General features: G+C 43.0%; 1 protein-coding gene across 1 annotated transcript in view; it reads left to right on the top strand.

Moving 5' to 3' along the window:
* Nucleotides 1-10,997: 10,997 nt before the first annotated feature.
* The window catches only part of LOC139392236 (immunoglobulin superfamily DCC subclass member 3-like), a 30,718-nt gene continuing 13,973 nt past the window's right edge, over nucleotides 10,998-27,742 (top strand). The window contains exons 1-6 of the mRNA XM_071140076.1: nucleotides 10,998-11,049; nucleotides 20,853-21,164; nucleotides 23,614-23,758; nucleotides 24,563-24,693; nucleotides 25,083-25,220; nucleotides 27,416-27,574. Of these exons, the coding sequence (XP_070996177.1) occupies nucleotides 10,998-11,049; nucleotides 20,853-21,164; nucleotides 23,614-23,758; nucleotides 24,563-24,693; nucleotides 25,083-25,220; nucleotides 27,416-27,574 (937 nt within the window). The remainder of the gene's footprint in view (nucleotides 11,050-20,852; nucleotides 21,165-23,613; nucleotides 23,759-24,562; nucleotides 24,694-25,082; nucleotides 25,221-27,415; nucleotides 27,575-27,742) is intronic.

Consider the following 27,742-nt stretch of genomic DNA (forward strand, 5'->3'; position numbering starts at 1 on the left):
ATTGGGATTCCATAAGTAGAGATAGAGTCCTCCATCAGGGTTTTGAGAGGCAGTAGGGCCAATTTGGTTAGATTCATTGTATAACTTGAGATGGAGCTGAATTAGTCTATGATCATGAAAGTCTTTGGGAGGGATTGAGATACATTCTCTAGATAAAGTAAGATATATCGATTTAATGAGATGACGTGATCTGTAGAATTGAGAGATATTGTTGTAATTTCTTTCGATTGTTGAAATGCCTTTGCCAGAGAACTAGCCTGCTACTTCTAGTTCTTCTGAATGGAAAAGAGCAGGTATTGCCTGTTATTACTATGGCTGCGGCACTGGCATTTAGTACTTAAATAATATTAATGATATTGATGCCAAGTCCCATATGTTCCAACGTCGATCAAAGATATGACCATTATAGTCTATCAAAATCTTTTTCTGCTTTGAGGTATGAACTGCCCAAGGAGCTTTGGTTTCTGATGAAGCATGTAGGATATGTAATAGATGACGGAGGTTACAGTGCCTTGCGAAAGTATTCGGCCCCCTTGAACTTTGCGACCTTTTGCCACATTTCAGGCTTCAAACATAAAGATATAAAACTGTATTTTTTTGTGAAGAATCAACAACAAGTGGGACACAATCATGAAATGGAACGACATTTATTGGATATTTCAAACTTTTTTAACAAATCAAAAACTGAAAAATTGGGCGTGCAAAATTATTCAGCCCCTTTACTTTCAGTGCAGCAAACTCTCTCCAGAAGTTCAGTGAGGATCTCTGAATGATCCAATGTTGACCTAAATGACTAATGATGATAAATACAATCCACCTGTGTGTAATCAAGTCTCCGTATAAATGCACCTGCACTGTGATAGTCTCAGAAGTCCGTTAAAAGCGCAGAGAGCATCATGAAGAACAAGGAACACACCAGGCAGGTCCGAGATACTGTTGTGAAGAAGTTTAAAGCCGGATTTGGATACAAAAAGATTTCCCAAGCTTTAAACATCCCAAGGAGCACTGTGCAAGCGATAATATTGAAATGGAAGGAGTATCAGACCACTGCAAATCTACCAAGACCTGGCCGTCCCTCTAAACTTTCAGCTCATACAAGGAGAAGACTGATCAGAGATGCAGCCAAGAGGCCCATGATCCCTCTGGATGAACTGCAGAGATCTACAGCTGAGGTGGGAGACTCTGTCCATAGGACAACAATCAGTCGTATATTGCACAAATGTGGCCTTTATGGAAGAGTGGCAAGAAGAAAGCCATTTCTTAAAGATATCCATAAAAAGTGTTGTTTAAAGTTTGCCACAAGCCACCTGGGAGACACACCAAACATGTGGAAGAAGGTGCTCTGGTCAGATGAAACCAAAATTGAACTTTTTGGCAACAATGCAAAACGTTATGTTTGGCGTAAAAGCAACACAGCTCATCACACTGAACACACCATCCCCACTGTCAAACATGGTGGTGGCAGCATCATGGTTTGGGCCTGCTTTTCTTCAGCAGGGACAGGGAAGATGGTTAAAATTGATGGGAAGATGGATGGAGCCAAATACAGGACCATTCTGGAAGAAAACCTGATGGAGTCTGCAAAAGACCTGAGACTGGGACGGAGATTTGTCTTCCAACAAGACAATGATCCAAAACATAAAGCAAAATCTACAATGGAATGGTTCAAAAATAAACATATCCAGGTGTTAGAATGGCCAAGTCAAAGTCCAGACCTGAATCCAATCGAGAATCTGTGGAAAGAACTGAAAACTGCTGTTCACAAATGCTCTCCATCCAACCTCACTGAGCTCGAGCTGTTTTGCAAGGAGGAATGGGAAAAAATGTCAGTCTCTCGATGTGCAAAACTGATAGAGACATACCCCAAGCGACTTACAGCTGTAATCGCAGCAAAAGGTGGCGCTACAAAGTATTAACTTAAGGGGGCTGAATAATTTTGCACGCCCAATTTTTCAGTTTTTGATTTGTTATAAAAGTTTGAAATATCCAATAAATGTCGCAAAGTTCAAGGGGGCCGAATACTTTTGCAACGCACTGTATCTGAGGATAGTTTAACAGGTCCAGATGTACCAATTTAGTTAAGCATGTTTCGAGAGGTGACGAAAGAATTGTAGAAAATAGTTTAATATCTGTGTTTATAAAAGATAGCGGGCGATAGTTAGAGCACTGGGTGGTGTCCTTAACTTATTTATTTAGTGCTGTATTTACATCCCTTCCAAATGAAGAGAGTAGTCGCTATCTGATCTGAAAAAAGTTTTTGTTGAGAACGTATTGTTGCAGAAAATCTGCAACATATTCTTACATTTAAAATAGATCAAGCAATGGCAAAAACAAATCTACATCACATTTTTTTTTTTGCACATCTTCATACACTAATTGTTTCATAATTCATCCACAGACATTACATATGCATAGAAAGACACATTGTTTTATTTTATTAATGATTAATAAGAGTGATGGGGTAGATCCTCATGAAGGACCTCTGGGCACAGAAGGCGATCTGGAGCGTAGTTGTCACGCCCTGGCCATAGAGAGGCTTTTATTCTCTATTTTGGTTAGGCCAGGGTGTGACTAGTGTGGGCATTCTAGTTTCTTTATTTCTATGTTTTCTATTTCTTTGTTTTTGGCCAAGTGTGGTTCTCAATCAGAGGCAGCTGTCTATCGTTGTCTCTGATTGGGAATCATACTTAGGCAGCCTTTTTCCCCACCTGTGTTTTGTGGGTAGTTGTTTTCTGTATAGTTGATTTGCCTTACAGAACTGTTCGTTTTTTCTGTTTGTTATTATGTTTGAGTGTTTTGAGTAATAAAAAATCATGAACATTTACCACGCTGCGCTTTGGTCCGATCCTCATTCTGACAAGAGACGTGACAGTAGTGGCCCTCTTGATTAGTGAGTGGTGTGATTGGTCAAATCTGCAATGAACACTAGATTCTCGACCGTCTAAAGAGCAGTGTGGAAGTAGGGTGTGGATGTCTGAGCTTTGAGAACCTCTTATTGGTCGCTCTAATGAAACTCAGATTAAGTAGCAGCAACAAGGAGATCACCTTCAGAGTTTTTGTAATGGAGTGCAAATAGCTATATTAAGAACCTGCCTGTAAAACCTCTTATAAAGTGGCCAAGCAAGAATGTTTCCAAAATGTGCCAAAATATTTCTAAAGAAGATTCAAAAGATGTAGGTGCATCATTGATTGTACTGAGATTTTCAGTGACTGACCTACTAATCTGAACTCTATATAACATTTTTGTCCCTTCCATGGGGAACTGGAAAATGGAAATTAAATAGACTAATGTTGCATTGTAACTATGTCTACTATTCCCTTACTCCTGGTTTTAATGAACTTGTGTTTTTGATAATTAGCTCTGAGAATCTCACCTCATTGTACAAAAAAAGTGGTATAGTATGGCTATGTTAGTTATCCTTATTTATCAAGTAATCCCTCAAGTAACATTTCCACTTTGTAGCATTCCCCGATACAAGTGACAATTTGGTTTGTTGGTGAGATGAAAGGATGAGGGCCTATTACTGCTGCTTGAAGTGTTGCTTACCCAGTAGAGGGAGTGCTTCCTCTTCTTCTCATTTCTTTCAGGAGTGAATTAACTGTTTCACCATTGACAGATATGCTTACTGGAGGACAGTTGTATGAGAGGTTAATCAGGTTTATTAGTGATTAGAGTTATCTTGGTCAGATCATGGTGGATGAAATTGCTTAATCAATGTTTGCACAACATTTTGTGCAAATGTTTGCACAATCAAAAGGTCAACATGTTAAGGTAGAATGGAGACAGAAGAAATGATGAAGCAGTAAGTTACATTTTAAATCATCACAATGTCATGTTTTAACGTGTTTCACCCCTTGCTGTTTAAACAGACCTCTGTACTTGGTGCAGATGCTTAGTAAATCTGGCTCCATGTGTTTTGATCGTACACCTTGGTAGTGTAACACATACAAAACTATTTTATTTTTAAAGGAAAGATCCATTGTCCTACCAAGAGGACGTCAGGTCGCATACTGATTGTAAAACAGTATAAACATTTAACTGGTTTTATTCTTGTTATCTGACCAGATCAGGGCCAACCCTAGCCTTTTTGGGGCCCCAAGCGAGATTTGGTTGGAGGGCACACCCACCTCGCCGCTGTCAACCCATTTGAGGGGTGAACACTTGGCGGCGAAAATAAGAAATATATATTTTAGAGTACATTTCTTGCAGTTCTACACATTTTCCCAAGAGTACAACAGGTTATAGTTTTAAAGAATGTTTTTTACAATTCTACACATTTTTCCATTAGATGGTGAGATAATGTCACCATTTTAAAACCAAGCTCATTTTGCCATGGGGTTGAGAGAACATTTTACAGTTTTCTGCAAATTTCCTGCAAATCTACAGATTTTGCCAAAACAAATGCCATTTTCATATGATATCTGAGTGACTAACTAAATCAATGTGGGCCCCCTAGAGGACTGGGCAAGTGCCCTGCATGCCCGATCATTAATTTGGCCATGGCTAGACAGCTTACCTAGCAATATAAAAAACATGCTGACATGAGGTTGTGTATTCTACTATTCTATCTCTCAACAGTTAGTTGAGACCCCGACTGAGTTGTTTTTTTAAATCAAGTTGGGGGCCCCCCTACCGGCCTCGGGGCCAGCCGTTTATGTCACTTATTGGTAGGGCCGGCCCTGGAAAAGATAATTACCAAAATATGACATTTATTCTAGATGGTTGTAAACTGGTAATCTGACGTCTCTGAAACACAAACAGCAAGATCATCATCTTCAAAACAAATGTAAAATCGTTCCACCTCTGTAGCTGCGAAACCTGGATAATCACACAACCCCTAATCAATAAAATATAAGTCTTCATCAACTACTACCTACGTTACATACTGAGGATATGGTGGCAAGATAAATTAACTAACCATGACCTGGAAGAAAACGAAAAACAAGAGGCCATAAGCAGTCTGATCAGGAGAAGGAAATGGAGATGGATTGGACAAACACTCAGGAAAAACACAATGAAACACACAAGGAAACCCCACAAAGGAAAAAGGAAAGTAAAGCAGGGATCCCCTGGTAAGAGGAAAAAACCCTTGTACAGAAGAGAGTAATATGGAGAGCCATGGTGGATGCCCTATGCTCCCAAGGGGGCCAAGAGGTTTAAGTAAGTAAGTCAATCTGACGTCTCTACAACCAAAAAAGAAATTTACAACCAGAAATAACTTAATTATCATGTTCAATGGCATTTTTTTACTGCTCTGTATACTGTAGCTGTCTGCACTGTACTTTACACTACTTGGGCTGTGTCACGAGAGAAGTGGGAGTTGGAGGAGGTACAAGGCAGTCATGCAAAAAAGACCAGCTCTAACAATGACTGAGGGTAACACCAGGAGGTCTTAGCCACATGTCACATGTCAATACCCATATTTTTGAATCGTTCTCCATTAAAATGCCGCGAGTGAAATGTCACCGTCCCTTTATTGTTTTGTTGCCGTCTCTGGACGTGCCTGTCTTCATTGCACCCCCTCGGTTGATGAGCCACTATTGATCTGCAAAGGGTTAGAGTTGACCATGTCACTCTTGTCTGTCACTGTATTCTCAATGTGTTCAGAGGTGCCATACAGAAACGTGGGGTTGCTAAGATTACACCCCATTATACATGTGATCTAAATGACTTAATGAGGGGACAACAGTCTTGGATATTAGATGGCTATAACATAGCAGTAGGTTTCAAATGTGTAAATATAACCGGCCACAGCGTAGTAGCTCGGCATATAGTGCTGCCTCCCTTAACTTGCGTCTGACTGGGCTTGAACCAGTCAATACATGTGAACGCCCACTTGACAACATGTGAACCGATTGAGCTGTACAAAGAGATCCAATTGGATTGCTCCATTGGCATTTAAAGCTAGCTGTGGAGTGAGTTTACAGTTAGATCTTAGCTCAGTTACATAAAGCTGTGTCTCGTGCTATTACAATGGAATTCAATTGTAGAGTTTAATATTTTTGTGCCACATAGTGGACTTGAACTTGAACCTGTCTTCCCCTAAAGTTATCTCAGTGATGGTCTGTGCTTAAAGTTACTGTGAATGAAAGGTGCCATGCCCATTGTCGTAACCCCTCAATTGAATCCACCTGTAGGATTCACATGTACAAGATATAGGCTAGCTTATATAAGACATTTAATTTAATGTATTGGTTGCACATCTTTGCACTGTAGCTCTCTGACAATTCACCTGATGTGTTAGCTTGTATTTATATGAGATGCTTTTCATCATTGTATGAGTTATATTGTATTAAGTGTGTTTTATGAATAAACAAATGCAGTGACATTTTTCAACCTCTTTAAAACTTTGTTGAAAACGTTTCATTTTTTCACTCCTCTCTGAGCAGCCTCTTCTCTCCCTCTACTCTGCTCTGTTCCTCCTTCTCCTATTTCCTCTTCCTTCTCACCCTTCGCTCTTCTGTCCCTCAAGGCTCCTTCTCTCTTCTCTCTCTCCTACACTCCCTCTGTCCCTCACTGCTTTCTCTTTCCCCTCTTTTCCAATCTCTTGCCTCTCTCCCCTCCTCTCTCACTATTCTCTCTTCTCTCATTCAACCTCCTTTACCCTGTCATCTCTCTTCTCTCATTCAACCTCCTTTACCCTGTCGTCTCTCTCTTCTCTCATTCAACCTCCTTTACCCTGTCGTCTCTCTCTTCTCTCGTTCAACCTCCTTTACCCTGTCATCTCTCTTCTCTCGTTCAACCTCCTTTACCCCGTCGTCTCTCTCTTCTCTCATTCAACCTCCTTTACCCTGTCGTCTCTCTCTTCTCTCATTCAACCTCCTTTACCCTGTCGTCTCTCTCTTCTCTCATTCAACCTCCTTTACCCCGTCGTCTCTCTCTTCTCTCATTCAACCTCCTTTACCCCGTCGTCTCTCTCTTCTCTCATTCAACCTCCTTTACCCCGTCGTCTCTCTCTTCTCTCATTCAACCTCCTTTACCCTGTCGTCTCTCTCTTCTCTCATTCAACCTCCTTTACCCCGTCGTCTCTCTCTTCTCTCATTCAACCTCCTTTACCCTGTCGTCTCTCTCTTCTCTCATTCAACCTCCTTTACCCTGTCGTCTCTCTCTTCTCTCATTCAACCTCCTTTACCCTGTCATCTCTCTTCTCTCATTCAACCTCCTTTACCCTGTCGTCTCTCTCTTCTCTCATTCAACCTCCTTTACCCTGTCGTCTCTCTCTTCTCTCATTCAACCTCCTTTACCCTGTCATCTCTCTTCTCTCATTCAACCTCCTTTACCCTGTCATCTCTCTTCTCTCATTCAACCTCCTTTACCCTGTCATCTCTCTTCTCTTATTCAACCTCCTTTACCCTGTCATCTCTCTTCTCTCATTCAACCTCCTTTACCCTGTCATCTCTCTTCTCTTATTCAACCTCCTTTACCCTGTCATCTCTCTTCTCTCATTCAACCTCCTTTACCCTGTCGTCTCTCTCTTCTCTCATTCAAGCTCCTTTACCCCGTCGTCTCTCTCTTCTCTCATTCAAGCTCCTTTACCCCGTTGTCTCTCTCTTCTCTCATTCAACCTCCTTTACCCTGTCATCTCTCTCTTCTCTCATTCAACCTCCTTTACCCTGTCGTCTCTCTCTTCTCTCATTCAAGCTCCTTTATCCTGTCATCTCTTTGCTTCCACTTTTACAGTTGTGTGCCTCTCTCCCCGCCTGGGCTCCCTTCTTCTCTCTTCCTTCCCTCAATGCTCCTTCTTTCTCTTCTTGCTCACCTACACTCCCTTTTTCCTTCCCCCGTTCTCTTTCTTTTTGCCTGTGTAGAATGGAGTCAACAGCTTGTGAAAGTGATAGTGTGAAATGCGCGTGGGGGCCTGCCGCCTGAATGCGAGCACGGATTAGAGCGATGTGATCTTTAAATCAAATCAAATCACATTTTATTGGTTGCATACATATATTTAGCATATGTTATTGTGGGGGTGGCGGAAAGCTTGTGTTCCTAGCTCCAACAGTGCAGTAATATCTAACAATTCACAACAATACACACAAATCTAAAATTAAATGTCACGACTTCTGCCGAAGTCGTTGCCTCTCCTTGTTCGGGCGGTGCTCGGCAGTCGACGTCACCGGTCTTCTAGCCATCATTGATCAATTTTTCATTTTCCATTGGTTTTGTCTTGTCTTCCCACACACCTGTTTTCAATCCCATTCATTATCTGTTGTGTATTTAACCCTCTGTTTCCCCTCATGTCTTTGTCAGAGATTGTTTATTGTCAGTGTTGTGTTTATTGTATAGGTGCGTGACGGGTCCTCGTACCCATGTTTGTTTATATTCTATTCTTATTAGTGTTATGGAGCATGTTGCGTGGACATTCATTAAAAGTGAACATTAGGAGTGAACAGGCCGTGTCTTGGGTGGTTGATGTCCATGGGTAACCAGGCGGCCATTATGGAGCTAATGGGATAAGGGGAACCGGGGGCTCGTTTGGCGACGGCCATGGCCAAGGGCATTTAATGCAGCCTCCCCTCACTGCAAGGGAACTTATAAACAGCTCCATTACCACTAGCTCACAGCCAACTCAAACCCCTATTGAGAGGTCCTCTCTACTGTCCTTAGTACCTCTGTAGCGGAGGTCATTTGGAATCACACTCTTGTGATGAGGTAGTCTTGTTTAAGACCAAATGTCACCCTCAAACATTGAGGATTTACTCTCTCTAATGTTTAACAGGTTGGGTTGGCAACCGGGACACATGGTTTAATTCCCACTGGTTACACCTCCCACAGACTGCCTAACACAGCCCTCACACATTGTATAGCTTTTTCCCAAAAATATTTGTCTGTGTAAGTGCCACAGCCTTTTCCTTATTACTTTAACAGACTGATGTGGAGAGAGAGAGAGAGAGCTGTAACGTGGGCTCGATCCATGGATCCTGCGGTGCAGAGGCAACTCACATACACCATTCTACAGTACTACTCCCTACACACCATAAAAGCCCAGGCCAGGCCTCAGATGGAGGCAGTAGTACTCTCACATACACCATGCTGCATTACTTTTTGCTTAGTGCAGGGACTCTGACCTTCGCTGAATCATGCACTGTACTAGTTGAATCAGCATGAAGAATCATATATGAAAGGTCAAGGCAACCAGTGCCCTGAATCTTTTCCTTGACATTTTCACCAACAGTCTAAGGGATTTTCACGAGGAGATCCCTCTCTGCTGAGGACAATGGCCTAAATTGATTCCATAAAATGTATCATTAGGTTATGTATACTGATTTCTGATCATCGTTAGCTCTCTGACAAAGTGCCACTCAGATTGACAGGCACTATAGTGCCTTGTCACTTGTTTTGGAACAGACATGTTTTGAATAATCAAAAACGTTGTTGCTTTGCATTTTCTATTTAGGCTTAAATGTGTAACCTTTACCCTCAAGTTTAACATAGTGTGCTATAACTTGAGTGGTAAAACCGCCAACCCCAGAAAACACATATTCGTAAGACCAGGGTTCAGTTGGCATTTCTCCTCGCTAACAGAAATACTTCTCAGTTTCATCAGCTGTCCGGGTGGCTGGTCTCAGACGATCCTGCAGGTGAAGAAGCTGGATGTGGAGGTCCTGGGCTGGCGTGGTTACATATGGTCTGCGGTTGTGAGGCCAGTTGGACGTACTGCCAAATTCTCAAAATGTATGTTGCAGGAGACTTATAGTAGAGAAATTAACATTCAATTCTATGGCAACAGTCAGCATACCAATTGCACACTCCCTCAAAATGTGAGTAGTCTGTGATATTATGCTTTGCGACAAAACTGCACAATTTAGAGTGGCTTTTTATTGTCCCCAGCACAAGGTGCAACTGTGTAATGATCAGCTTCTTGTTATGCCACACCTGTCAGGTGGATGGATTATCTTGGCAAATGAGAAGTGTTCACTAACAGGGATATAAAAACAATTGGTGCACAAAATTTGAGCGAAATAAGCTTTCATACATATGGAACATTTCTGGGATGTTTTATTTCAGCTCATGAAACATGGGATCAACACTTTACATGTTGCATTTATATTTTTGTTCAGTATATTAGACTGCACTGTGTTCATCTCGCCTTTCATTACATAACACACAGTCATGAGATTTCTTGCCATAGGACATATACCAGGATAAGGGTCTGTATGACTATTATGTCACAGGATCTGCTCAGAGAAGGACTTGGTTGAGGTCATATGGCTTATGGTTTATGATGGCAATGCACAACATTAAAGGGATTATGTGAAAGGGCTCAATAAATATGCATCCTGCTGATATTGTTTTTCACAAATTAAAATAAACCTATGAGCTTCACCTTATTACATATTACAATATAGTCATATTCTAAGTCGTATTATGCATTATAACCACATCATTAATGTATATCTGCAGGCTGAAAATATTGTCAAAAGACCTGTGCCACCAATATATGGTGGAGGAAAACAGAGCGCATGACACCTCACTGCTCTCCAGGTTGGCCACAGCTGTCGGTGGTGATTCTGTTATGTGACATCAAGTGGCCAGGCCTCCATTCAAATGAATATCAATCATGCAAAACGCCCCTCCCCTCGAACGCCCCGCGGTCTGTGATTGGTTCAGTGGGGACCAACCTGCCAGCGCCGGCGAAAGCTGTTGTATCAATGTCCATTCACTGACCGTAGGTGTCAGCGGGGACAACAATAACCTTACATACCTAATGTCCACTGTCCCTTCCGTGGTTCCTGAATAGACAAAATACTATTCTGAAAGTAGCTTTGGACGTGACCAGTAGCCAGCTCCTGCCAATATGCTGGCCAAGGGATTTTAAAGAACAGTAGAAATGTTTTAATTAAAGTGAATCCAATTTATTGCAACCTCTCCAAAGAGGATATCTCAGCAAATGCTTTGAAAGAAGACACATCTCAGCAATTGGAATATATATATTTTTTTATGTTGGGGGGTCAGAAGACATTTTAGCAAGACAAAAATACTTGTTTTTTTATTTAAAAAAATGAATAAGCCAGGGATGCTGCTCACATGTTTGGCGGCTTATATCTGTTTGAGTAAGTATGCATTTTATTATAATATGTATGCGGTTATATGGGTTTGTTGTTTTTGCACTACAACTTTGATGGAGTGGGGGACTGGGGACCTATTGATGGCCTACAATGGTTCAGCGGTTCATTCTTCTGTCTATGTGTTTAATAAATTAGGACGTAACAGTTGGCCTATAATTCATGGAAACGGCATAATGTCGAATCGAAATAATGTTTTGTTCATTGTTTAGCTTGTCTCATTGAACAACATCTGGTTATGCTGTTTAAATAGCCGTGTGTAAGCATATGCATTTTCTTTATGTCGGCTCTACATTTCCTTAGTATTTTCTCTCTTGATTTAAAATGCGATGCTATTACACGTAGATATAAAACATTATCTGTTCATGTATGGTTAATCCGGTTACAACAATGTTGCTCTTTTCAGGATAAAATGTAATATGTTCCTTTTCAGAGAACATTGAATACACACGTGTGTTCTCCTTATTTTGGAGCTAAGGTAGGCCTATGTGATAATATGAAAACGTTTTCGATACAACCTTTCCCTCTCAGTTATAGGCCTACAAAATCATATGATCGCTTCCCCTTCCATCCATTGCTGACGTAGAGTTCATCTTCCAACTCCAACTTCAAAAGAAGAGGCTATTTTTTGCTACCTTTTTTCAAGTCAATCGATAAATATCGAAACCAAATCTGGTGATATCAAATGAGTTGAAGAGACCAAGGGTAGTTTGATTAGGCCCATATATAATTTGCCTAACACGTACACCACATTGGAATTACAGATAGGAAACAACTCTCCTCAACTCTAAAATGTGATGATCAAATCAAAGTCAAGTTAATTTCAGCTCCTTTTAGAACAATACCAAAAAATCATCTGCCTCTTAAAAATGTCCCCCCAAGTTTGTAACAAACAAACACATGAATAGGCCTAACAACTCATATGAAGACTTCATATAAAGAAACTAAGATATAGAATTTCATATGATTTAGAAAGTTAAGGCCTAACTTAAAATAGGCCCTAGGCCCAGTGTGTTGGGGTCCTTTGTATTGTAATCAAATCTGGCAACATATAGTATCCAGTCTAAACAAAAACTCAGTGAAGGAGCAGAACAGAAGGTGTGTGGGAGAGTTGGACTAGAGAAAGGGGTTTAGGGAGGGACCTATGACCTTTTAGGGAGAAAGAGGGGGCTGTTGTGACCTAGGGTGGTGGGGTAGGGTGGGGGACTTAACCTTTGGGGTCCCCTTCTGGTCAATGGAGTGGTTGGTAATGGGGGAACAAGAAAAGCCAGGGAGACAATGGCCAGGCGCCTCACCCTGCCCCAGTAGTGACCTGACCCTCACACACCCTCATCTCCATAACACTGGCCCCACTCCCTCTCTGTGAGTCTGGCCCAGAGACCTTATTAAAAAGGGTGTGTGTGTGTCCGTCAAGGGTAATCCTCCCACAGCTGCCTGGGACCATGTCCACATCACATATTCCCCCCCTCCACCCCACACACACACACACACACCATCCAGAGGTACCTAGATATAGGGATAGGACCATAGGACCCCTCCAAGTCCAACAAGACACCCCATTGGTATAATCCACACAGGGACAATAACCCTGTGCTGGGCCACTGCTCCATCCCTCCATCCAGCATTAAAGGAGGGAAACATCTCTATCCTCTTTGGGCTTATGGTAATACATGGCAGATCTCCCCTGCTGAAGATACAATTATGGGGGCCAACGTGACAGGCCTATCGCAGCACAGATCTGACAGAGCTAATCCCACCCCATAACCCATGCATGCAGGGCGACTCGTGTGAAACCTGACACAGAGACACTGATAGCGTGCTGATGACATGGTGTGTGGGTTTTCTACCACTGTGCTGTGTAAAGCAGATGTAGAACCAGTGTCACTAATCTCTTAAAGGGATGTTCCGCTCAAAATACAACCTACCATTATTTTTAAGATCAATTCGGAATGGAAGTGAATGATATTAGCATATCACAATCCATAAATATGTAGGATCTTAATTTGAGCCATTTTGCTACGGCAGGAAAATAATCCTGCAGCAACAGGAAATGTAGATTATAATCAATGGACATTGTTGTAGAGGTTGATACATTTTTAATTTAGGAAAATCAAGTCTGAAATTTCTAAATGGAAATCACATACTTCAGAAACCTTTTTAAACCTTCAAATAAACTACACGTTTTAAATGTCCCGAATTGCAGGAAAGTTGTCCTGCAACAGGGTGATCAAATCAATATCCTACATCTCTAGGTGCTTAAATAGTGTGAGTGTTTAATAGTGTGAGTTCACCTAGCCTAGCCATCCAAGCCATTATCTGACGAGAGTTATATGTTGTACCATTTGCTTTTGGTGTGCAATTAATGAGACCAAAACAGGTACTCTATACAGAACTACGAGACAAACAGTCAGTTGAAGTTGGTGACAAACACAGAACACTGTCTGACACACTCCAATGTTCCAGTTCAGCTTCTGTGTGTGTCTATCATCAAGGGCACCTGGGACATTAGACATCGCTCTTTGCCTGGGTTTTTATCAATAGTCGGCCAGAAAATTAGCGGCCTGATCGAGCACCTGGTTAGTTAATTCTCTCTGGTATTAATGCTCAATGTTAGTATTATTTTTTGGGTACTTTTTATCTATTTTTTTCTCCCCAATTTCATGATATCTAATTGGTAGTTACAGTCTTGTCCCATCGCTGCAACTCCCGTACGGACTCGGGAGAGGCGAAGGTCGAGAGCCGTGCGTCCTCCAAAACACAACCCTGCCACGCCGCACTGCTTCTTGACACAATGCTCGCTTAACCTGGAAGCCAGCCGCACCAATGTGTCTTAGGAAACACTGTACAGCTGGCGTCCGAAGTCAGCGTGCGTGCGCCCGGCTGCCACAAGGAGTCGCTAGACCGCAATGGGACAAGAACATCCTAGCCGGCCAAATCCTCCCCTAACCCGGATGACGCTGTGCCAATTGTGCGCCGCCTCATGGGTCTCCCGGTCACGGCCGGGTCAAACCCGGATCTACAGATCGAGCCCGAACCTGGATAGCAGTGTGATGCGGTGCCTTAGACCCCTGTGCCACTTGGGAGGCCAATGCTCAATGTTTAACCCGAGCGGCAGTGTATAGTACACACATCCGTTATTTTAATTAAAACACCCTGAGTGTGAGGTAACCTTTACAGAGGAGCTGGTGTTTTGAATTAAAAGGCTGCATCATTGTAGGTTTTCATTAAGTCCCAAACCATCGTTTAGGTAAATAAAGCACAGACTTGTCAATGACATTTACCACGGTACCAACATGGTACCTTGCTTGGTGCCATTTTCTGAAGCCATATCCAGTGGTCGTGACTGTGGTATCAAATTTAAAATGGAAGACTTTGTACTCAAAATGACCATAGACGTTCTAGAAACTTTAGCCAGTGTTAAATTCAAACAGACATTCAGATATGGAAAAGGTGAAGAGAAGAATTAATGACTTTATCAATGAGCAGACAATAGTTTGCTAACTCTGGGCCGAACTTTCAGGGACTATCTGAACTTATCCAGTAATAAACGCTTGTTTTTGTTTTCCGTTGCAAAGCGTTTTGCTGCAGTGTGCCCAACTGAACACCACCCAGGTACTGCAGATATACCAGTAGATCGATTTATCGAAAGCCTTCAGGTCCAGTGTGGTAGGACCTTACAAGATAGCATCCTCTGTGTAGATTATTATGTTATGTCCTAGGAGAACCCACCATGGCCCACAATGCCTTTCTCTGTTTAATGAGATTTCCTTGATAATAGGAATAAACTGTGTCCCCTTCTGCTGGCCCACACCCAAGTGATTAAAAACTGGAGGGCAAGCAGTGAGGTCTCCAACCCCATCGCATTGGAGATTATTGTTTATTGATCCAACGAGGGGTCCAGAGTAGGCCGAAATTTGTCCAGGCCCTTTTAAGACCGGTGTGTTTGTCCATCCCCATCAGAAACAATCCAATCTCCAAATGCAGATGGTCATTTCTCCTCTTTGTCCTCTGGGGACCTTCTCTGGTGATATAAATAAGAACTGAGAGGATCAATAGTTCTAAAAAAGAGACAGTTCTGATTTCATGGCTCTTTGAGTTGAGGTGGAGATGTTTCAAATTGGGCCTGGATTATGTAGTTGATCCAAACACGCAAATAGCCTGAAATGTAAGGCTGTCAATTAAATGTGTTAATGTCTCCAGGCATGAAAACAAACCCACAGCTAAGAAAGCCAAGCTCTAAATTAGCTGATTCATTGTTTTCTTCTCCCAATGAATGGACAATATGTGGCCATTACAATCAAAATCAGTGCAGTAATTTGCATGCAGTGTTAGTTAATTGCCCCATTTACATCTGTGAGGGAGGAGTCCAAACATGGGTGGCACATGCTTAACTTCCTCTTCAACATCGGAAACAGTGGTGTCGTGTTTACTCCACTTTGAACTTGGCATATGCCAGATAATGACGATCCTTAAACAAAACACTTGAGCAATTTGGGTGCCCCCGCCTCGCAAGCCGGTAGCCCGCGACAATAGCATGTTTGCATAACCACTAAAAGGAGATGGGGATACGGAGCGAGGGAGAGAGTTTAACTCCCATTAGCGAGACAAAGGGGCTTGCCGCTGGGTACTGAGCCTCACACCTCCCAGCGATTCCCATTTTCCACACCCCGTTCCTTCAGGATTTCTCCTCCTAGCTCCCTAGCTCTGCATTCAGGCATTGTTTACGCCGGCTCCCCCACTGCTGTAATGGATCTAATGGGGAGAGGGGAGGGGAGGAATTTTTCAAGGTGCATAGAATACATTTGTAATCCCACACAAAAGCCCGGGTTTACTTTTTGGATAGGAAGGAAAGGGGGATAGTTTCAATAGCTTTTCTAACTCTTTTTCATCCTTTTTGGACACAGAAATTGAAATGATAATCAGTTGTGGAGGATGAACAAAGTGGCCAAAGAAAGTGGTTACAATTCAGTCTTCGAACATTTATATACAGTATATTTTGTTATACTTTTCCCCACATAAGATATTGCAAGACTTATTACCAGACATTATAAAAGCTCACAACAAGTTATATCAAGTTATAAAGCATTATGCCTGCAGGCTTTAAGTCATTATGTCTGCAGGCTTTAAGTCATTATGCCTGCAGGCTTTCAGTCATTATGCCTGCAGGCTTTAAGTCATTATGCCTGCAGGCTTTAAGTCATTATGCCTGCAAGCTTAAAAATGTGTTTTCTACTTTTAGACATTTTCAGCACAAGTGCAGCCTACATTTGATGCACTACTGATTACAACACTAAGGCCAATAGTCAGTGGATTTTTTTGATCAAATATGCCACCTGATTACGAATGTGAGACCAAATTTTCTCTCCTTGCCTCAAAACTTCATTGCACTGTTACAGCCCTGTAAAGCAGGAGTTTCTCAGCCAACCCCTCCATCCAAGTCCATTCAATAGAATGTTTATTGCCTTATTAAAGCCTATAGTACTTTGTGTGGAAGGTTGGTCCAGGGCCCAGTTTTAATATACTGGTTCTTCAGTCATAGTCTAGCCGTAGCTGGCTGCCATTCAAACAGATATAGAGAGAGACAGGGAAGGCAATGCTAGAGGAAAGCATAACGCAATCAATGAGGGGATTTGCGTAGGTTTGCCTTATCCCGGCGCTCAGGACCCCCTTTCACTCTCTCTCCCTCTCTTTTTGGGGTGTGGGTGCCTGGCTAAGAAGATCACTGTTTCACGTCACAATAGCTTGTAAAGTTCAGGGCCAGCGGCCCAGGAGACATTGGTTACCGAGTGTGGGGGGGGTGAATGTGACAGACCTGGTGGCCGGATCCAAGTGTCCCCTCTATCCCTCCATCCCCTCCTCCCTTCCATAAACTCTTCTCCAACTCTCTCATGACCCCTGAAGGGTTAGGGTCACAGCCTCCAGGGTGAGGACAGGGTGGGGGATCCCTGCTGCTCAGGAAAACCCCCCAAAACTATTTTCGGACCCCCCACCTCTGAAATTGAATTCATCCTCTAATTTTAGCACTCCATCACACATCCATATAAGAACAGACCACGTGGTAATAATGGATAAGTAGCATAGTTGGGTCAACATTTGACTGTTTTAGAGAGAGAGAGCACATGTGGGCTAACTTCAAAGGCCTTAATCTAGCACCCAATTTCTTGTCGCTAGCTAGCAATATGTAGCAGCCGTGGCCATAGTGATTGCATTGCTGCCTTGAAGGCATCACATCACCCAGATTAGAGCATTGTGAATACGTTTATCCGGACACAAAAGAAGGGGACCCTTGATCAATCTCTTTGTCGATGCGTATAGAGATGCATATTATTATGGTGGCTATTCAGTGCAAAGTTGGGCTGTGGCCTAGCAATTTGAACTGGGTTTAGAAAGCCATATATCTAAAATATGTTGGTCCATTATACTGACACAGTGCCTTCAGAAAATATTCATTCCCCTTCACTTATTCCACATTTCTTTGTGTTACACCCTGAAATAAAAATGGATTGATACATTTTTTTCACCACCATCTACACACAATATCCCATAATGACATTGTGAAAACATGTTTTTTGAAATGTTTGAAAATGTATTGAAAATTAAATACAGAATTATCAAATTTCCGTAAGCATTCACACCTCTGAGTAAATACAATACCTTTGGCAGCAATTACAGCTGTGAGTCTTTCTGGGTAACTATCTAAGAGCTTTGTACAATGTTTAAACATTAGTATTTTAAAAATTCTTCAAGCTTTGTCAAGTTGGTTGTTGATCATTGTTGGACAGAATGCAAACAGAATGCAGGTTTGGGAATCATTTATTATGTACAGGCTTCCTTCTTTTCACTCAGTAATTTCTGTAGGTTAGTATTGTGGAGTAGCTACAATGTTGTTGATCCATCCTCAGTTTTCTCCTATCACAGCCATTAAACTCTGTTTTAAAGTTACTATTGGCCTCATTGTGAAATCCCTGAGCGGGTTCCTTCTTCTTCGGCAACTGAGTTAGGAAGGAGGCCTGTATCTTTGTAGTGACTGGGTGTATTGATACACCATCGAAAGTGTAATTAATAACATCACCATGCTCAAACGGATATTCAATGTCTGCTGTTTTTACATTTACCCATCTACCAATAGCTGCCCTTCTTTGCGAGGCATTGGAAAACCTCCCTGGTCTTTGTAGTTGAATTTGTGTTTGAAATTCCCTACTCGACTGAAGGACCTTACAGATAATTGTATGTGTGGGGTACAGATATGAGGTAGTCATTCAAAAATCACGTCAAACACTATTATTGCACACATAGTGAGTCCATGCAACTTATTTGACTTGTTAAGCACATTTCTACTCCTGAACTTATTTAGGCTTGCCATAACAAAGGGGTTGAATACTTGTTGACTCAAGACATTTCAGCTTTTATTTTTTTATTAATTTGTAAACATTTCTAAAAACATAATTCCACCTCGGCCAGTGACACAACATCTCAATTTAGTCCATTTTAAATTAATGCGGTAGCATAACAAAATGTGGGAAAAGTGTGAATACCAAAAATGTTGTACTTATTTTTTATTTAATTGAACCTTTATATAACAAGGCAAGTCAGTTAAGAACAAATTCTTATTTACAATGTCTGCCTACCCTGGCCACACCCGTACGATGCTGTGCCAATTGTGCGCTGCCCTATGGGTCTCCCAATCATGTCCGGATGTGATGCAGCCTGGATGTGATACATTATGTTGTTCTGAGCTGAACTTGGAACCTGACCTTACCACTTTGGGCCTGTAGAAGCTTAAATGGAAAATCCACTCAAAAACTATATTTTGAGGGCCTCCCGAGTGGAGCAGTGGTCTAAGGCACTGCATCGCAGTTCTAGCTGTGCCACTAGAGATTCTGTATTCAAGTCCAGGCTCTGTCGCAGCCGGCCGCAACAGGGAGGCCCATGGGGCCCAGCGTCGTCCAGGTTAGGGGATGGTTTGGCCGGCAGGGATATCCTTGTCTCATTGCGCACTAGCAACTCCTGTGGCGGGCCGGGTGCAGTGCATGCTGACACGGTCGCCAGGTATACGGTGTTTCCTCTGACACATTGGTGCGGCTGGCTTCTGGGTTGGATGGGCATTGTGTCAAGAAGCAGTGCGGCTTGGTTGGGTTGTGTTTCGGAGGACGCATGGCTCTTGACCTTCGCCTCTCCCGAGTCCGTACGGGAGTTGCAGCGATGAGACAAGACTGTAACTACTACCAATTGGATACCACGAAATTGGGGAGAAAAAGGGGTGGAATACAACAACAACAAAAAATATATAGTTTGGTATTTGTTTCATTAGTTAACTGTTGATACAGTCCCAAAAGGTTTTGCATGAAGCAAAGTATCACCGGCGACATCATCATGATGATGCAAAATGAAAACCATGACAGCTGGTCTTACATTTTTTTGTTTGGCTCTATCAACAGTGGACTAATGAAAAGTGTTTTTTCTTTAAGGCTTGGCAAGGTACCCTTAGAAAACAGGTATCCTTCTGTGCAAAGTAGCGAGAGCTACACTCCCGTTCAACAGTTTGGGGTCACTTAGAAATGTCCTTGTTTTTTGAAAGAAAAGCCTTTTTTTGGTCCATTAAATAACATCAAATTGATCAGAAATACAGTGTAGACAGTTTTAATGGTGTAAATGACTATTCAGTTCAGATAAACTTATGCAAAAGTTCTCCATTATTTTGATGGTGCGTCTTATCATGCAAGTTCAAGAGCAGGGGGCACTGAGGGTTTTCGGGTGTGTCACTCTCGGACTCCCTTTCCCTCCCCACTTCAACAGCTGGGAGAAAGGGAACGGCCATCTTGAGGGGTCAGGGCGGGACAGCGGTTTTTGGGAAGACTTGCCATGTTGGCGGGGTCAACTTCAAGAGGCGAATGGGGTGATCCAGTGGCATGGGAAAGTCACCCCGGAGCCTTGGTGAAAGGGAGGCAGGGATGCAGGGGGGGGCATAAGAGGGGCAGATGGCCCCCATAGGGGGTGGGGGTGTAGGTTTATGGTGATGGGACTTTCTAGGGGGTTGTCGGAAGGTAGGGTAAAAACAAGTGTAAGTGTCGTCACTGCGCCATTGTTGCCGGTCTGCGCTTGGTTCAATAGAAGTTCTCCTAACTTGACCCCACTAACCCTCTCTAGTCTTCTGCCTCCATCTCAGCCATTGTTCCTGCCCTCTTTGGCTCAATGACTCCCCGGCATTCAGCCCTATTATTGTGGCCGGTTTCAGTAAAAGTGTTTTGGACGCGGAACTAACACAGCCATCAATCAGTTGGCCAGTGTAGAGTGTCAAGGGCAGTTTTTGGGGTTGGAAGAGTTCGTCCCCTGGCGAACGTGGCTGTCCATCTCTATTCCGGTCCCCTTTTATGTTGTTGCGTCTCAGACTTTGCTTGTAAACACAGATACATAGGGAATGGGATAGGAATCTTGGTGTATGAATGTATTAGAGACAGGCAAGGCTCCCGCCATGACATGTTCAATGCCCCAGTACAAAGTTCTGTGAGGTATAGTTTACAAATTCAGTTTGAAGTTTTTCCTTTAATGGATTGTCCCATAGGGTCAGAGTATCAATCTCCCTTACTGGTCCTCTTAACTGATCTTAAAGTGATCGGGTGAACAGGTAAGCTACTATATATAGCCAACATTAAGTTCCTTAGTGAATTCACTCATAGTGGGTGATTAGACACATGCAATAGCATCACCCCCACTGTACTAGTCTACAAAATGAACCAACACTGATGTTCTCAACCTTAACAGCCAATGATCTTCTTCACGCCTCTTTCTAGATGTATGTGGTGCCAAGGAGCTGGCGATCCTATTGGAGCCCAGTGACGTCATCGCTGTGCGGGATCGGCCGCTGATGCTGGACTGCCGGGTAGAGGGCGAGGGCTCCATCTCGATCACGTGGCGCAAGAACGGGGTGCCCGTAGTTGTGGGGGAGCGTGTACAGGTGCTGCCCAATGGGACCCTCTTCATCCAGAGCTTCCAGAAACGACTAGACAGAGTCGGAAGTGAGACAGATGTTGGAGAATACGACTGCGCCGCTCAGAACCGCTTTGGCATGCTGGTCAGCCGCAAGGCCCGGGTTCAGCTGGCATGTGAGTTCACCTGCCTTACATACTGTTTTATGTTTCACTAGTGTTATTTATGTAATGGTGACCTACGTAACAGTCACTTATGTAGAGGGCATATATAACACTCAATACACATACAGTACAATAAACCAAAAACACTTCACCTATCTATCCATACACAACACAAGACACGGTAGTATTGAGTATTAAAGGAAATGGTTAATTTACTCTTTCTGGCATGGTTGCTCTCCACCAGCCAATCACTACTTGTGCTAATTTCACCTAGAAATACAGTAGCTAAATAACTCATTTTAAAGACTGTATCAATGCAAAGATTACCTATCTTAAGTCAGACCCTTTGCTATGAAACTCGGAATTGAGCTCAGGTGCATCCTGTTTCCATTGATCATCCTTTAGATGTTTCTACGAATTGATTGGAGTCCACCTGTGGTAAATTCAATTGATTGGACATGATTTGGAAAGGCACACACCTGTATATAAAAATGTCCCACAGTTGACAGAGCATGTCAGAGCAAAAACCAAGCCATGAGGTCGAAGGAATTGTCCGTAGAGCTCCGAGACAGGATTGTGGGGAAGGGTACCAAAAAATGTCTGAAGCATTGAAGGGCCCCAAGAGCACAGTGGACTCCATCATTCTTAAATGGAAGAATGGTGGCGACTCTTCCAAGACTTGGCCGCCCGGCCAAACTGAGCAACCGGGGGAGAATGGACTTTGTCAGGGAGGTGACCAAGAACTTGATGGTCACTATGACAGAATTTCTCTGTGGAGTTGGGACAACCTTCCAGAAGGACAACCATCTCTGCAGGACTCTACCAATCAGGCTTTTATGGTAGAGTGGCCAGAAGGAATCCACTCCTCAGTAAAAAGCACATGACAGCCTGCTTGGAGTTTGCCAAAAGGCACCTAAAGGATTCTCAGACCATGAGAAACAATATTCTCTGGTCTGATGAAACCAAGATTGAAGTCTTTGGCCTGAATGCCAAGCGTCATGTCTGTAAGTAAACTGGCACCATCCCTACGGTGAAACATGCTGGTGGGAGCATCATGCTGTGGTGATATTTTCAGCGGCAGGGACTGGGAGACTAGTCGAGGGAAATATGAATGGAACAAAGTACAGAGAGATCCTTGATGAAAACCTGCTCCAGAGCACTCAGGACCTCAATGTAGCTAGCGACCTCCACCTAATAATTATAATTTAAAAAAAATATCATTACAATCACAATAAACTTAAACGGGAGGCAACAGTCATATAATATAATGGGTAATGGTTTATATGTTTCTAGCTATCCCAGAAAGACATCGCCGAAAACCAAATATTTTCACCATCTGCTGTGGTTTGGTAACTTTCTGTTCTTCAACGGACTCTGGCTGGATTGAAGACGAAGCAAAGTTTGGAAAATGTCAAAGTATGCGACGTCTCGCTCGCAACGGAGCCTTCAAACGCAAGGGGGCGTTTCATTTTCCCTCCGTTGTGGACGTCCCCATTGAAATGCATGACATTCGTAACGGAGTGCTTATGGGTAATGTGAACAGGGCTTTACAATGAGTAATATGTTCAATGTGTAGCCTGGCTACACAAACACACAATTAGTCAATAATATTCCCTTCTGAATGTGATTTAGGAGAGAACCAGCAGTGAATGTTACCAGGTCCTCCCATTCACTCCAGTGTAATGCTACAGTCATTTTACCAGACATTATTTATATGTCCCTGCTTTACTCAGAAGTCATAAAAACAGTGGAGGCAAACACTGGCTTTTGTCTTATCTATAGGAGATCACTACATGTAGTCCCCCTTCTGTCAAAACAGGAGAGTCTGTTCTGTTCTCCATACTGCGAACACCATTGTCACATACCTGGCAACCCAAAACCCCATCGGAATCTATAGACTGTTATACATGATGCTCCACGCTGAGAATACCTTAATTGCATATCTGGCAACCCGAGACCACCTCAGACTTTTTCATCTCTTGTGTTTCTTTGTGACATTGTGGGTGATGAATGGTACACTAAGTGTACTGACACACACAAAACACACACACACACAAAGCATTGTGTTCAGACATGATTTAAGATAAACACGTGCATTCTGTACAGACACAAACTGTCCTACACATACTGTTCAGCACACAAATCCCAAAGCCCCCCCATCTCTCTCTCTCTCCCTCTCCCTTCGCTGTCTCTCTTTCTCACACACACACACACACACACACACACACACACACACACACACACACACACATGTGACCGAATGAACGACTTTCATATGTTGTGCATGTGCATATTAATTATATGTACATCTTATAGATATATATTTTTGTATAATATTGTAGGCTCTGCTGCTCATCTTGGACCAGGTCTTCTCTTGCAAAAGAGAGATTTTCTCTCAATTAGAATATCCCGTGTCAATAAATGTTAAATGGAGATATAACTTTTGTTCTTTCTTCCTCAGCCCTCCCTAAGTTCCACACACACCCAGAGTCCATGTCAGTGGACGATGGCGGTGTGGCTCGCTTCAAGTGCCAGGTCAATAGTGTGCCCGAGGCCAACATCACTTGGGAAAGGGACAGAACCCCACTCACTACTACCGACAACAGGTAACATCATCATAATACACTGAATGTATAAAACATTTACGAACACCTTTCCATGACATAGACTGACCAGGTGAATCCACGGTAAAGCTTATTAATGTCACCTGTTAAGTCCACTTCAATCAGTGTAGACGAAGGGGAGGAGACAGGTTAAAGAAGGATTTTTTAAGCCTTAAGACAATTGAGACATGAATTGTGTACGTGTGCCATTCAGCGGGTGAATGGGCAAGACAAAATATTTAAGTGCCTTTGAGTGGGGTATGGCAGTAGGTGCCAGGTGCACTGGGTTGAGTGTGTCAAGAACTGCAACACTGCTGGGGTTTCCACGCTCAACAGTTTCCCTTGTGTATCAAGAATGGTTCACCACCCAAAGAACATCCAGCCAACTTCACACAACTGTTGGAAGCTTCGGAGTCAACATGTGCCAGCATCCCTGTGGAACGCTTTCAACACATTGTAGTCTAAACCTGACAAATTGAGGCAGTTCTGAGGGCAAAAGGGGCTGCAACTCAAAATTAGGAAGGGGTTTCATATGTTTTGGACACTCAGTGTATATAGGCCTATACACTCCTATGCACACACACAGACACACACGGTTCATAATGTTATTATTTTGGGATGATTGCTAATGAACTTGGCGCTTGGTGTCACCCTGCAAGATAAATTGCTACATTAGCGATGTAGCTACCATGCTGCAGACAGAGATTTTGAAAAATAAGCTAAACTTTAAATTCTCAGCCGAACTATATGTCACATCTACCTGTGCACTCACACCTCTCTAAACCCTCCCCCCCTTCCCTTGTCCAGGTACACTCTCCTGCCAATGGGTATCCTCCAGGTGACTGGTGTGAGGCGGATTGATGCCGGGGTGTACCGTTGTGTGGCCTCCAACATCGCCAACACACGCTTCAGCCATGAGGCTGTGCTCAATGTAACCGGTGAGTGGTACTGACCCCACTCACATGAAGCCTTGTCCTGGACTAAAAAGCATGCTCAATGGCGACTCTCCATTGATAGCGCATCTTATTTCAGGACTAGTCTTAATCTGTTCCTGGGAAACCAGCCCTTACAGTATAGATCATATAATTAGAGGGACCTGTCAATAGTGCACTTTCAATGGGTTTGTTCATGTAGCTTTTCAATCTATGTTTTGGACACTATAAAGAATATTAAACTGGCCACGTTTATGCTAATCACATAAATGTTGACAAAATCCCTATAGGCTAAAGCCAAAGTCCGAACATGGTCTGGTTCAGCCGACGAACCTGTTTAACAGTAGTGTCTTATCTTCTCTCTCTTTGTTCATGTCCTTTTTCCCTCTCTACAGGTGAGGCTTCCAGGATCTACAAGGAGCCAGTTATCCTCTCTGGGCCCCAGAATCTGACCATCACCGTCCACCAGACAGCCATTTTGGAGTGCATTGCCACAGGGAACCCCCGGCCCATTGTCTCCTGGAGCAGGCTGGGTAACAACTGTTCTCATGCAATCAGAATGGCATACATTAGCCTTAATTTATACCACACTGAGTTAATGATAGTACAGTCGTGGCCAAAAGTTTTGAGAATGACACAAATATTAATTTCCACAAAGTTTGCTGCTTCAGTGTCTTTAGATATTTTTGTCAGATGTTACTATGGAATACTGAAGTATAATTACAAGCATTTTCATAAGTGTCAAAGGCTTTTATTGACAATTACATGAAGTTGATGCAAAGAGTCAATATTTGCAGTGTTGACCCTTCTTTTTCAAGACCTCTGCAATCTGCCCTGGCATGCTGTCAATTAACTTCTGGGCCACATGATGGCAGCCCATTCTTGCATAATCAATGCTTGGAGTTTGTCAGAATTTGTGGGGTTTTGTTTGTCCACCAGCCTCTTGAGGATTTCCCACAAGTTCTCAATGGGATTAAGGTCTGGGGAGTTTCCTGGCCATGGACCCAAAATATCGATGTTTTGTTCCCCGAGCCATTTAGTTATCACTTTTGCCTTATGGCAAGGTGCTCCATCATGCTGGAAAAGGCATTGTCCATCACCAAACAGTTCCTGGATGGTTGGGAGAAGTTGCTCTCGGATGATGTGTTGGTACCATTCTTTATTCATTGCTGTGTTCTTAGGCAAATTTGTGGGAGAGCCCACTCCCTTGGCTGAGAAGCAAACCCACACATCAACAGCCTTACTGTTGGCATGACACAGGACTGGTGGTAGCGCTCACCTTGTCTTCTCCAGACAAGCTTTTTTCCAGATGTCCTAAACAATCGGAAAGGGGATTCATCAGAGAAAATGACTTTACCCCAGTCCCCAGCAGTCCAATCCCTGTACCTTTTGCAGAATATTAGTCTGTCCCTGATGTTTTTCCTGGAGAGAAAAATGTAATGGAAACATTCTTCTTTGCTGCCCTTCTTGACACCAGGCCATCTTCCAAAAGTCTTTGCCTCACTGTGCGTGCAGATGCACTCACACCTGCCTGCTGCCATTCCTGAGAAAGCTCTGTACTGGTGGTGCCTCGATCCTGCAGCTGAATCAACTTTAGGAGACGGTCCTGGCGCTTGCTGGACTTTCCTGGGCGCCCTGAAGCCTTCTTCACAACAATTGAACCGCTCTCCTCTCCGATAAATGGTTGATTTAGGTGCAATCTTACTGGCAGCAACATCCTTGCCTGTGAAGCCCTTTTTGTTCAAAGCAATGATGACGGCACGTGTTTCCTTGCAGGTATCATGGTTGACAGAGGAAGAACAATGATGCCAAGCACCACCCTCCTTTTGAAGCTTCCAGTCTGTTATTCGAACTCAATTAGCATGACAGAGTGATCTCCAGCCTTGTCCTCCTCAACACTCACACCTGTGTTAACGAGAGAATCACTGACATGAAGTCAGCTGGTCCTTTTGTGGCAGGGTTGAAATGCAGTGGAATTGTTTTTTTGGGGGGATTCAGTTCATTTGCATGGCAAAGAGGGATTTTGCAATTAATTGCAATTCATCTGATCACTCTTCATAACATTTTGGAGTATATGCAAATTGGCATCATACAAAGTGAGGCAGCAGACTTTGTGAAAATTAATATTTGTGTCATTCTCAAAACTTTTGGCCACGACTGTAGCTAAACAATGAGTTGATCTCTGTATTAGCTATTCTGCGTATTATGCACTATATTGCTCTATAGGTGAGTGAGCTGAGAACGTCACGAAAACAATGTGCCCCCTTCAATGGGGCAGAAGGCTGTTGTTGTTGTGATTGTGGATGGCCAGATAGCTAGCGACAATGACAATAAACTGCCGTGTAGGGAATCGTAAGTGGCTCGTTTTAGTTAGTTTTATCTTCTTCTTGATACCATATCTTGTTTTGAGGTGTTTTGACTGTGCTAACATGGCAAAAATGTGAAAGCTAGCTAACCAACAACTGTAATGCTGTATTTGAGACAACAAGTGCTCATTGTACAACTTTATGTTTTTAATAAACATTGGATATGAAATCTAGTTTACATGTTGTCAACAATCTAAGCCAAACCTGTTTTGCCCCATAGTTGTGCACGTGTTGATTTTGTTGCTAAACAACCAACCCTCCTATAAACTTAAGGTTTCAAACTTGATTTTCATTAAACCCTGTGTTTTTTTGTATTATGTTGGCCTATGTCTTATTCCTTTGTGTGTGTGTGCTCTCTCCAGATGGGCGCTCCATCGGGGTGGAGGGCATCCAGGTGTTGGGCACTGGAAACCTGATGATCTCGGACGTGTCGCTGCAGCACTCAGGGGTGTACGTGTGCGCCGCCAACCGCCCCGGGACCAGGATGAGGCGTACTGCACTGGGAAGACTGGTGGTGCAAGGTTAGCTCCCTCCTAACCCTTTTCACACTACTATGCCGAAGTAACCCGAGCCAGGTTGTACTGAGCTGGCCTAGTTTCACACCCACCAATGTAATTAGCACTGTGCTGAACATGACAATGTGAAAATAAAATATCAGAGCCAGGAGAGTACAGTTAAGGTCAACACAA

Source organism: Oncorhynchus clarkii, chromosome 32 (genome assembly GCF_045791955.1).
Source record: "Oncorhynchus clarkii lewisi isolate Uvic-CL-2024 chromosome 32, UVic_Ocla_1.0, whole genome shotgun sequence".
Lineage (NCBI taxonomy): Eukaryota > Metazoa > Chordata > Actinopteri > Salmoniformes > Salmonidae > Oncorhynchus > Oncorhynchus clarkii.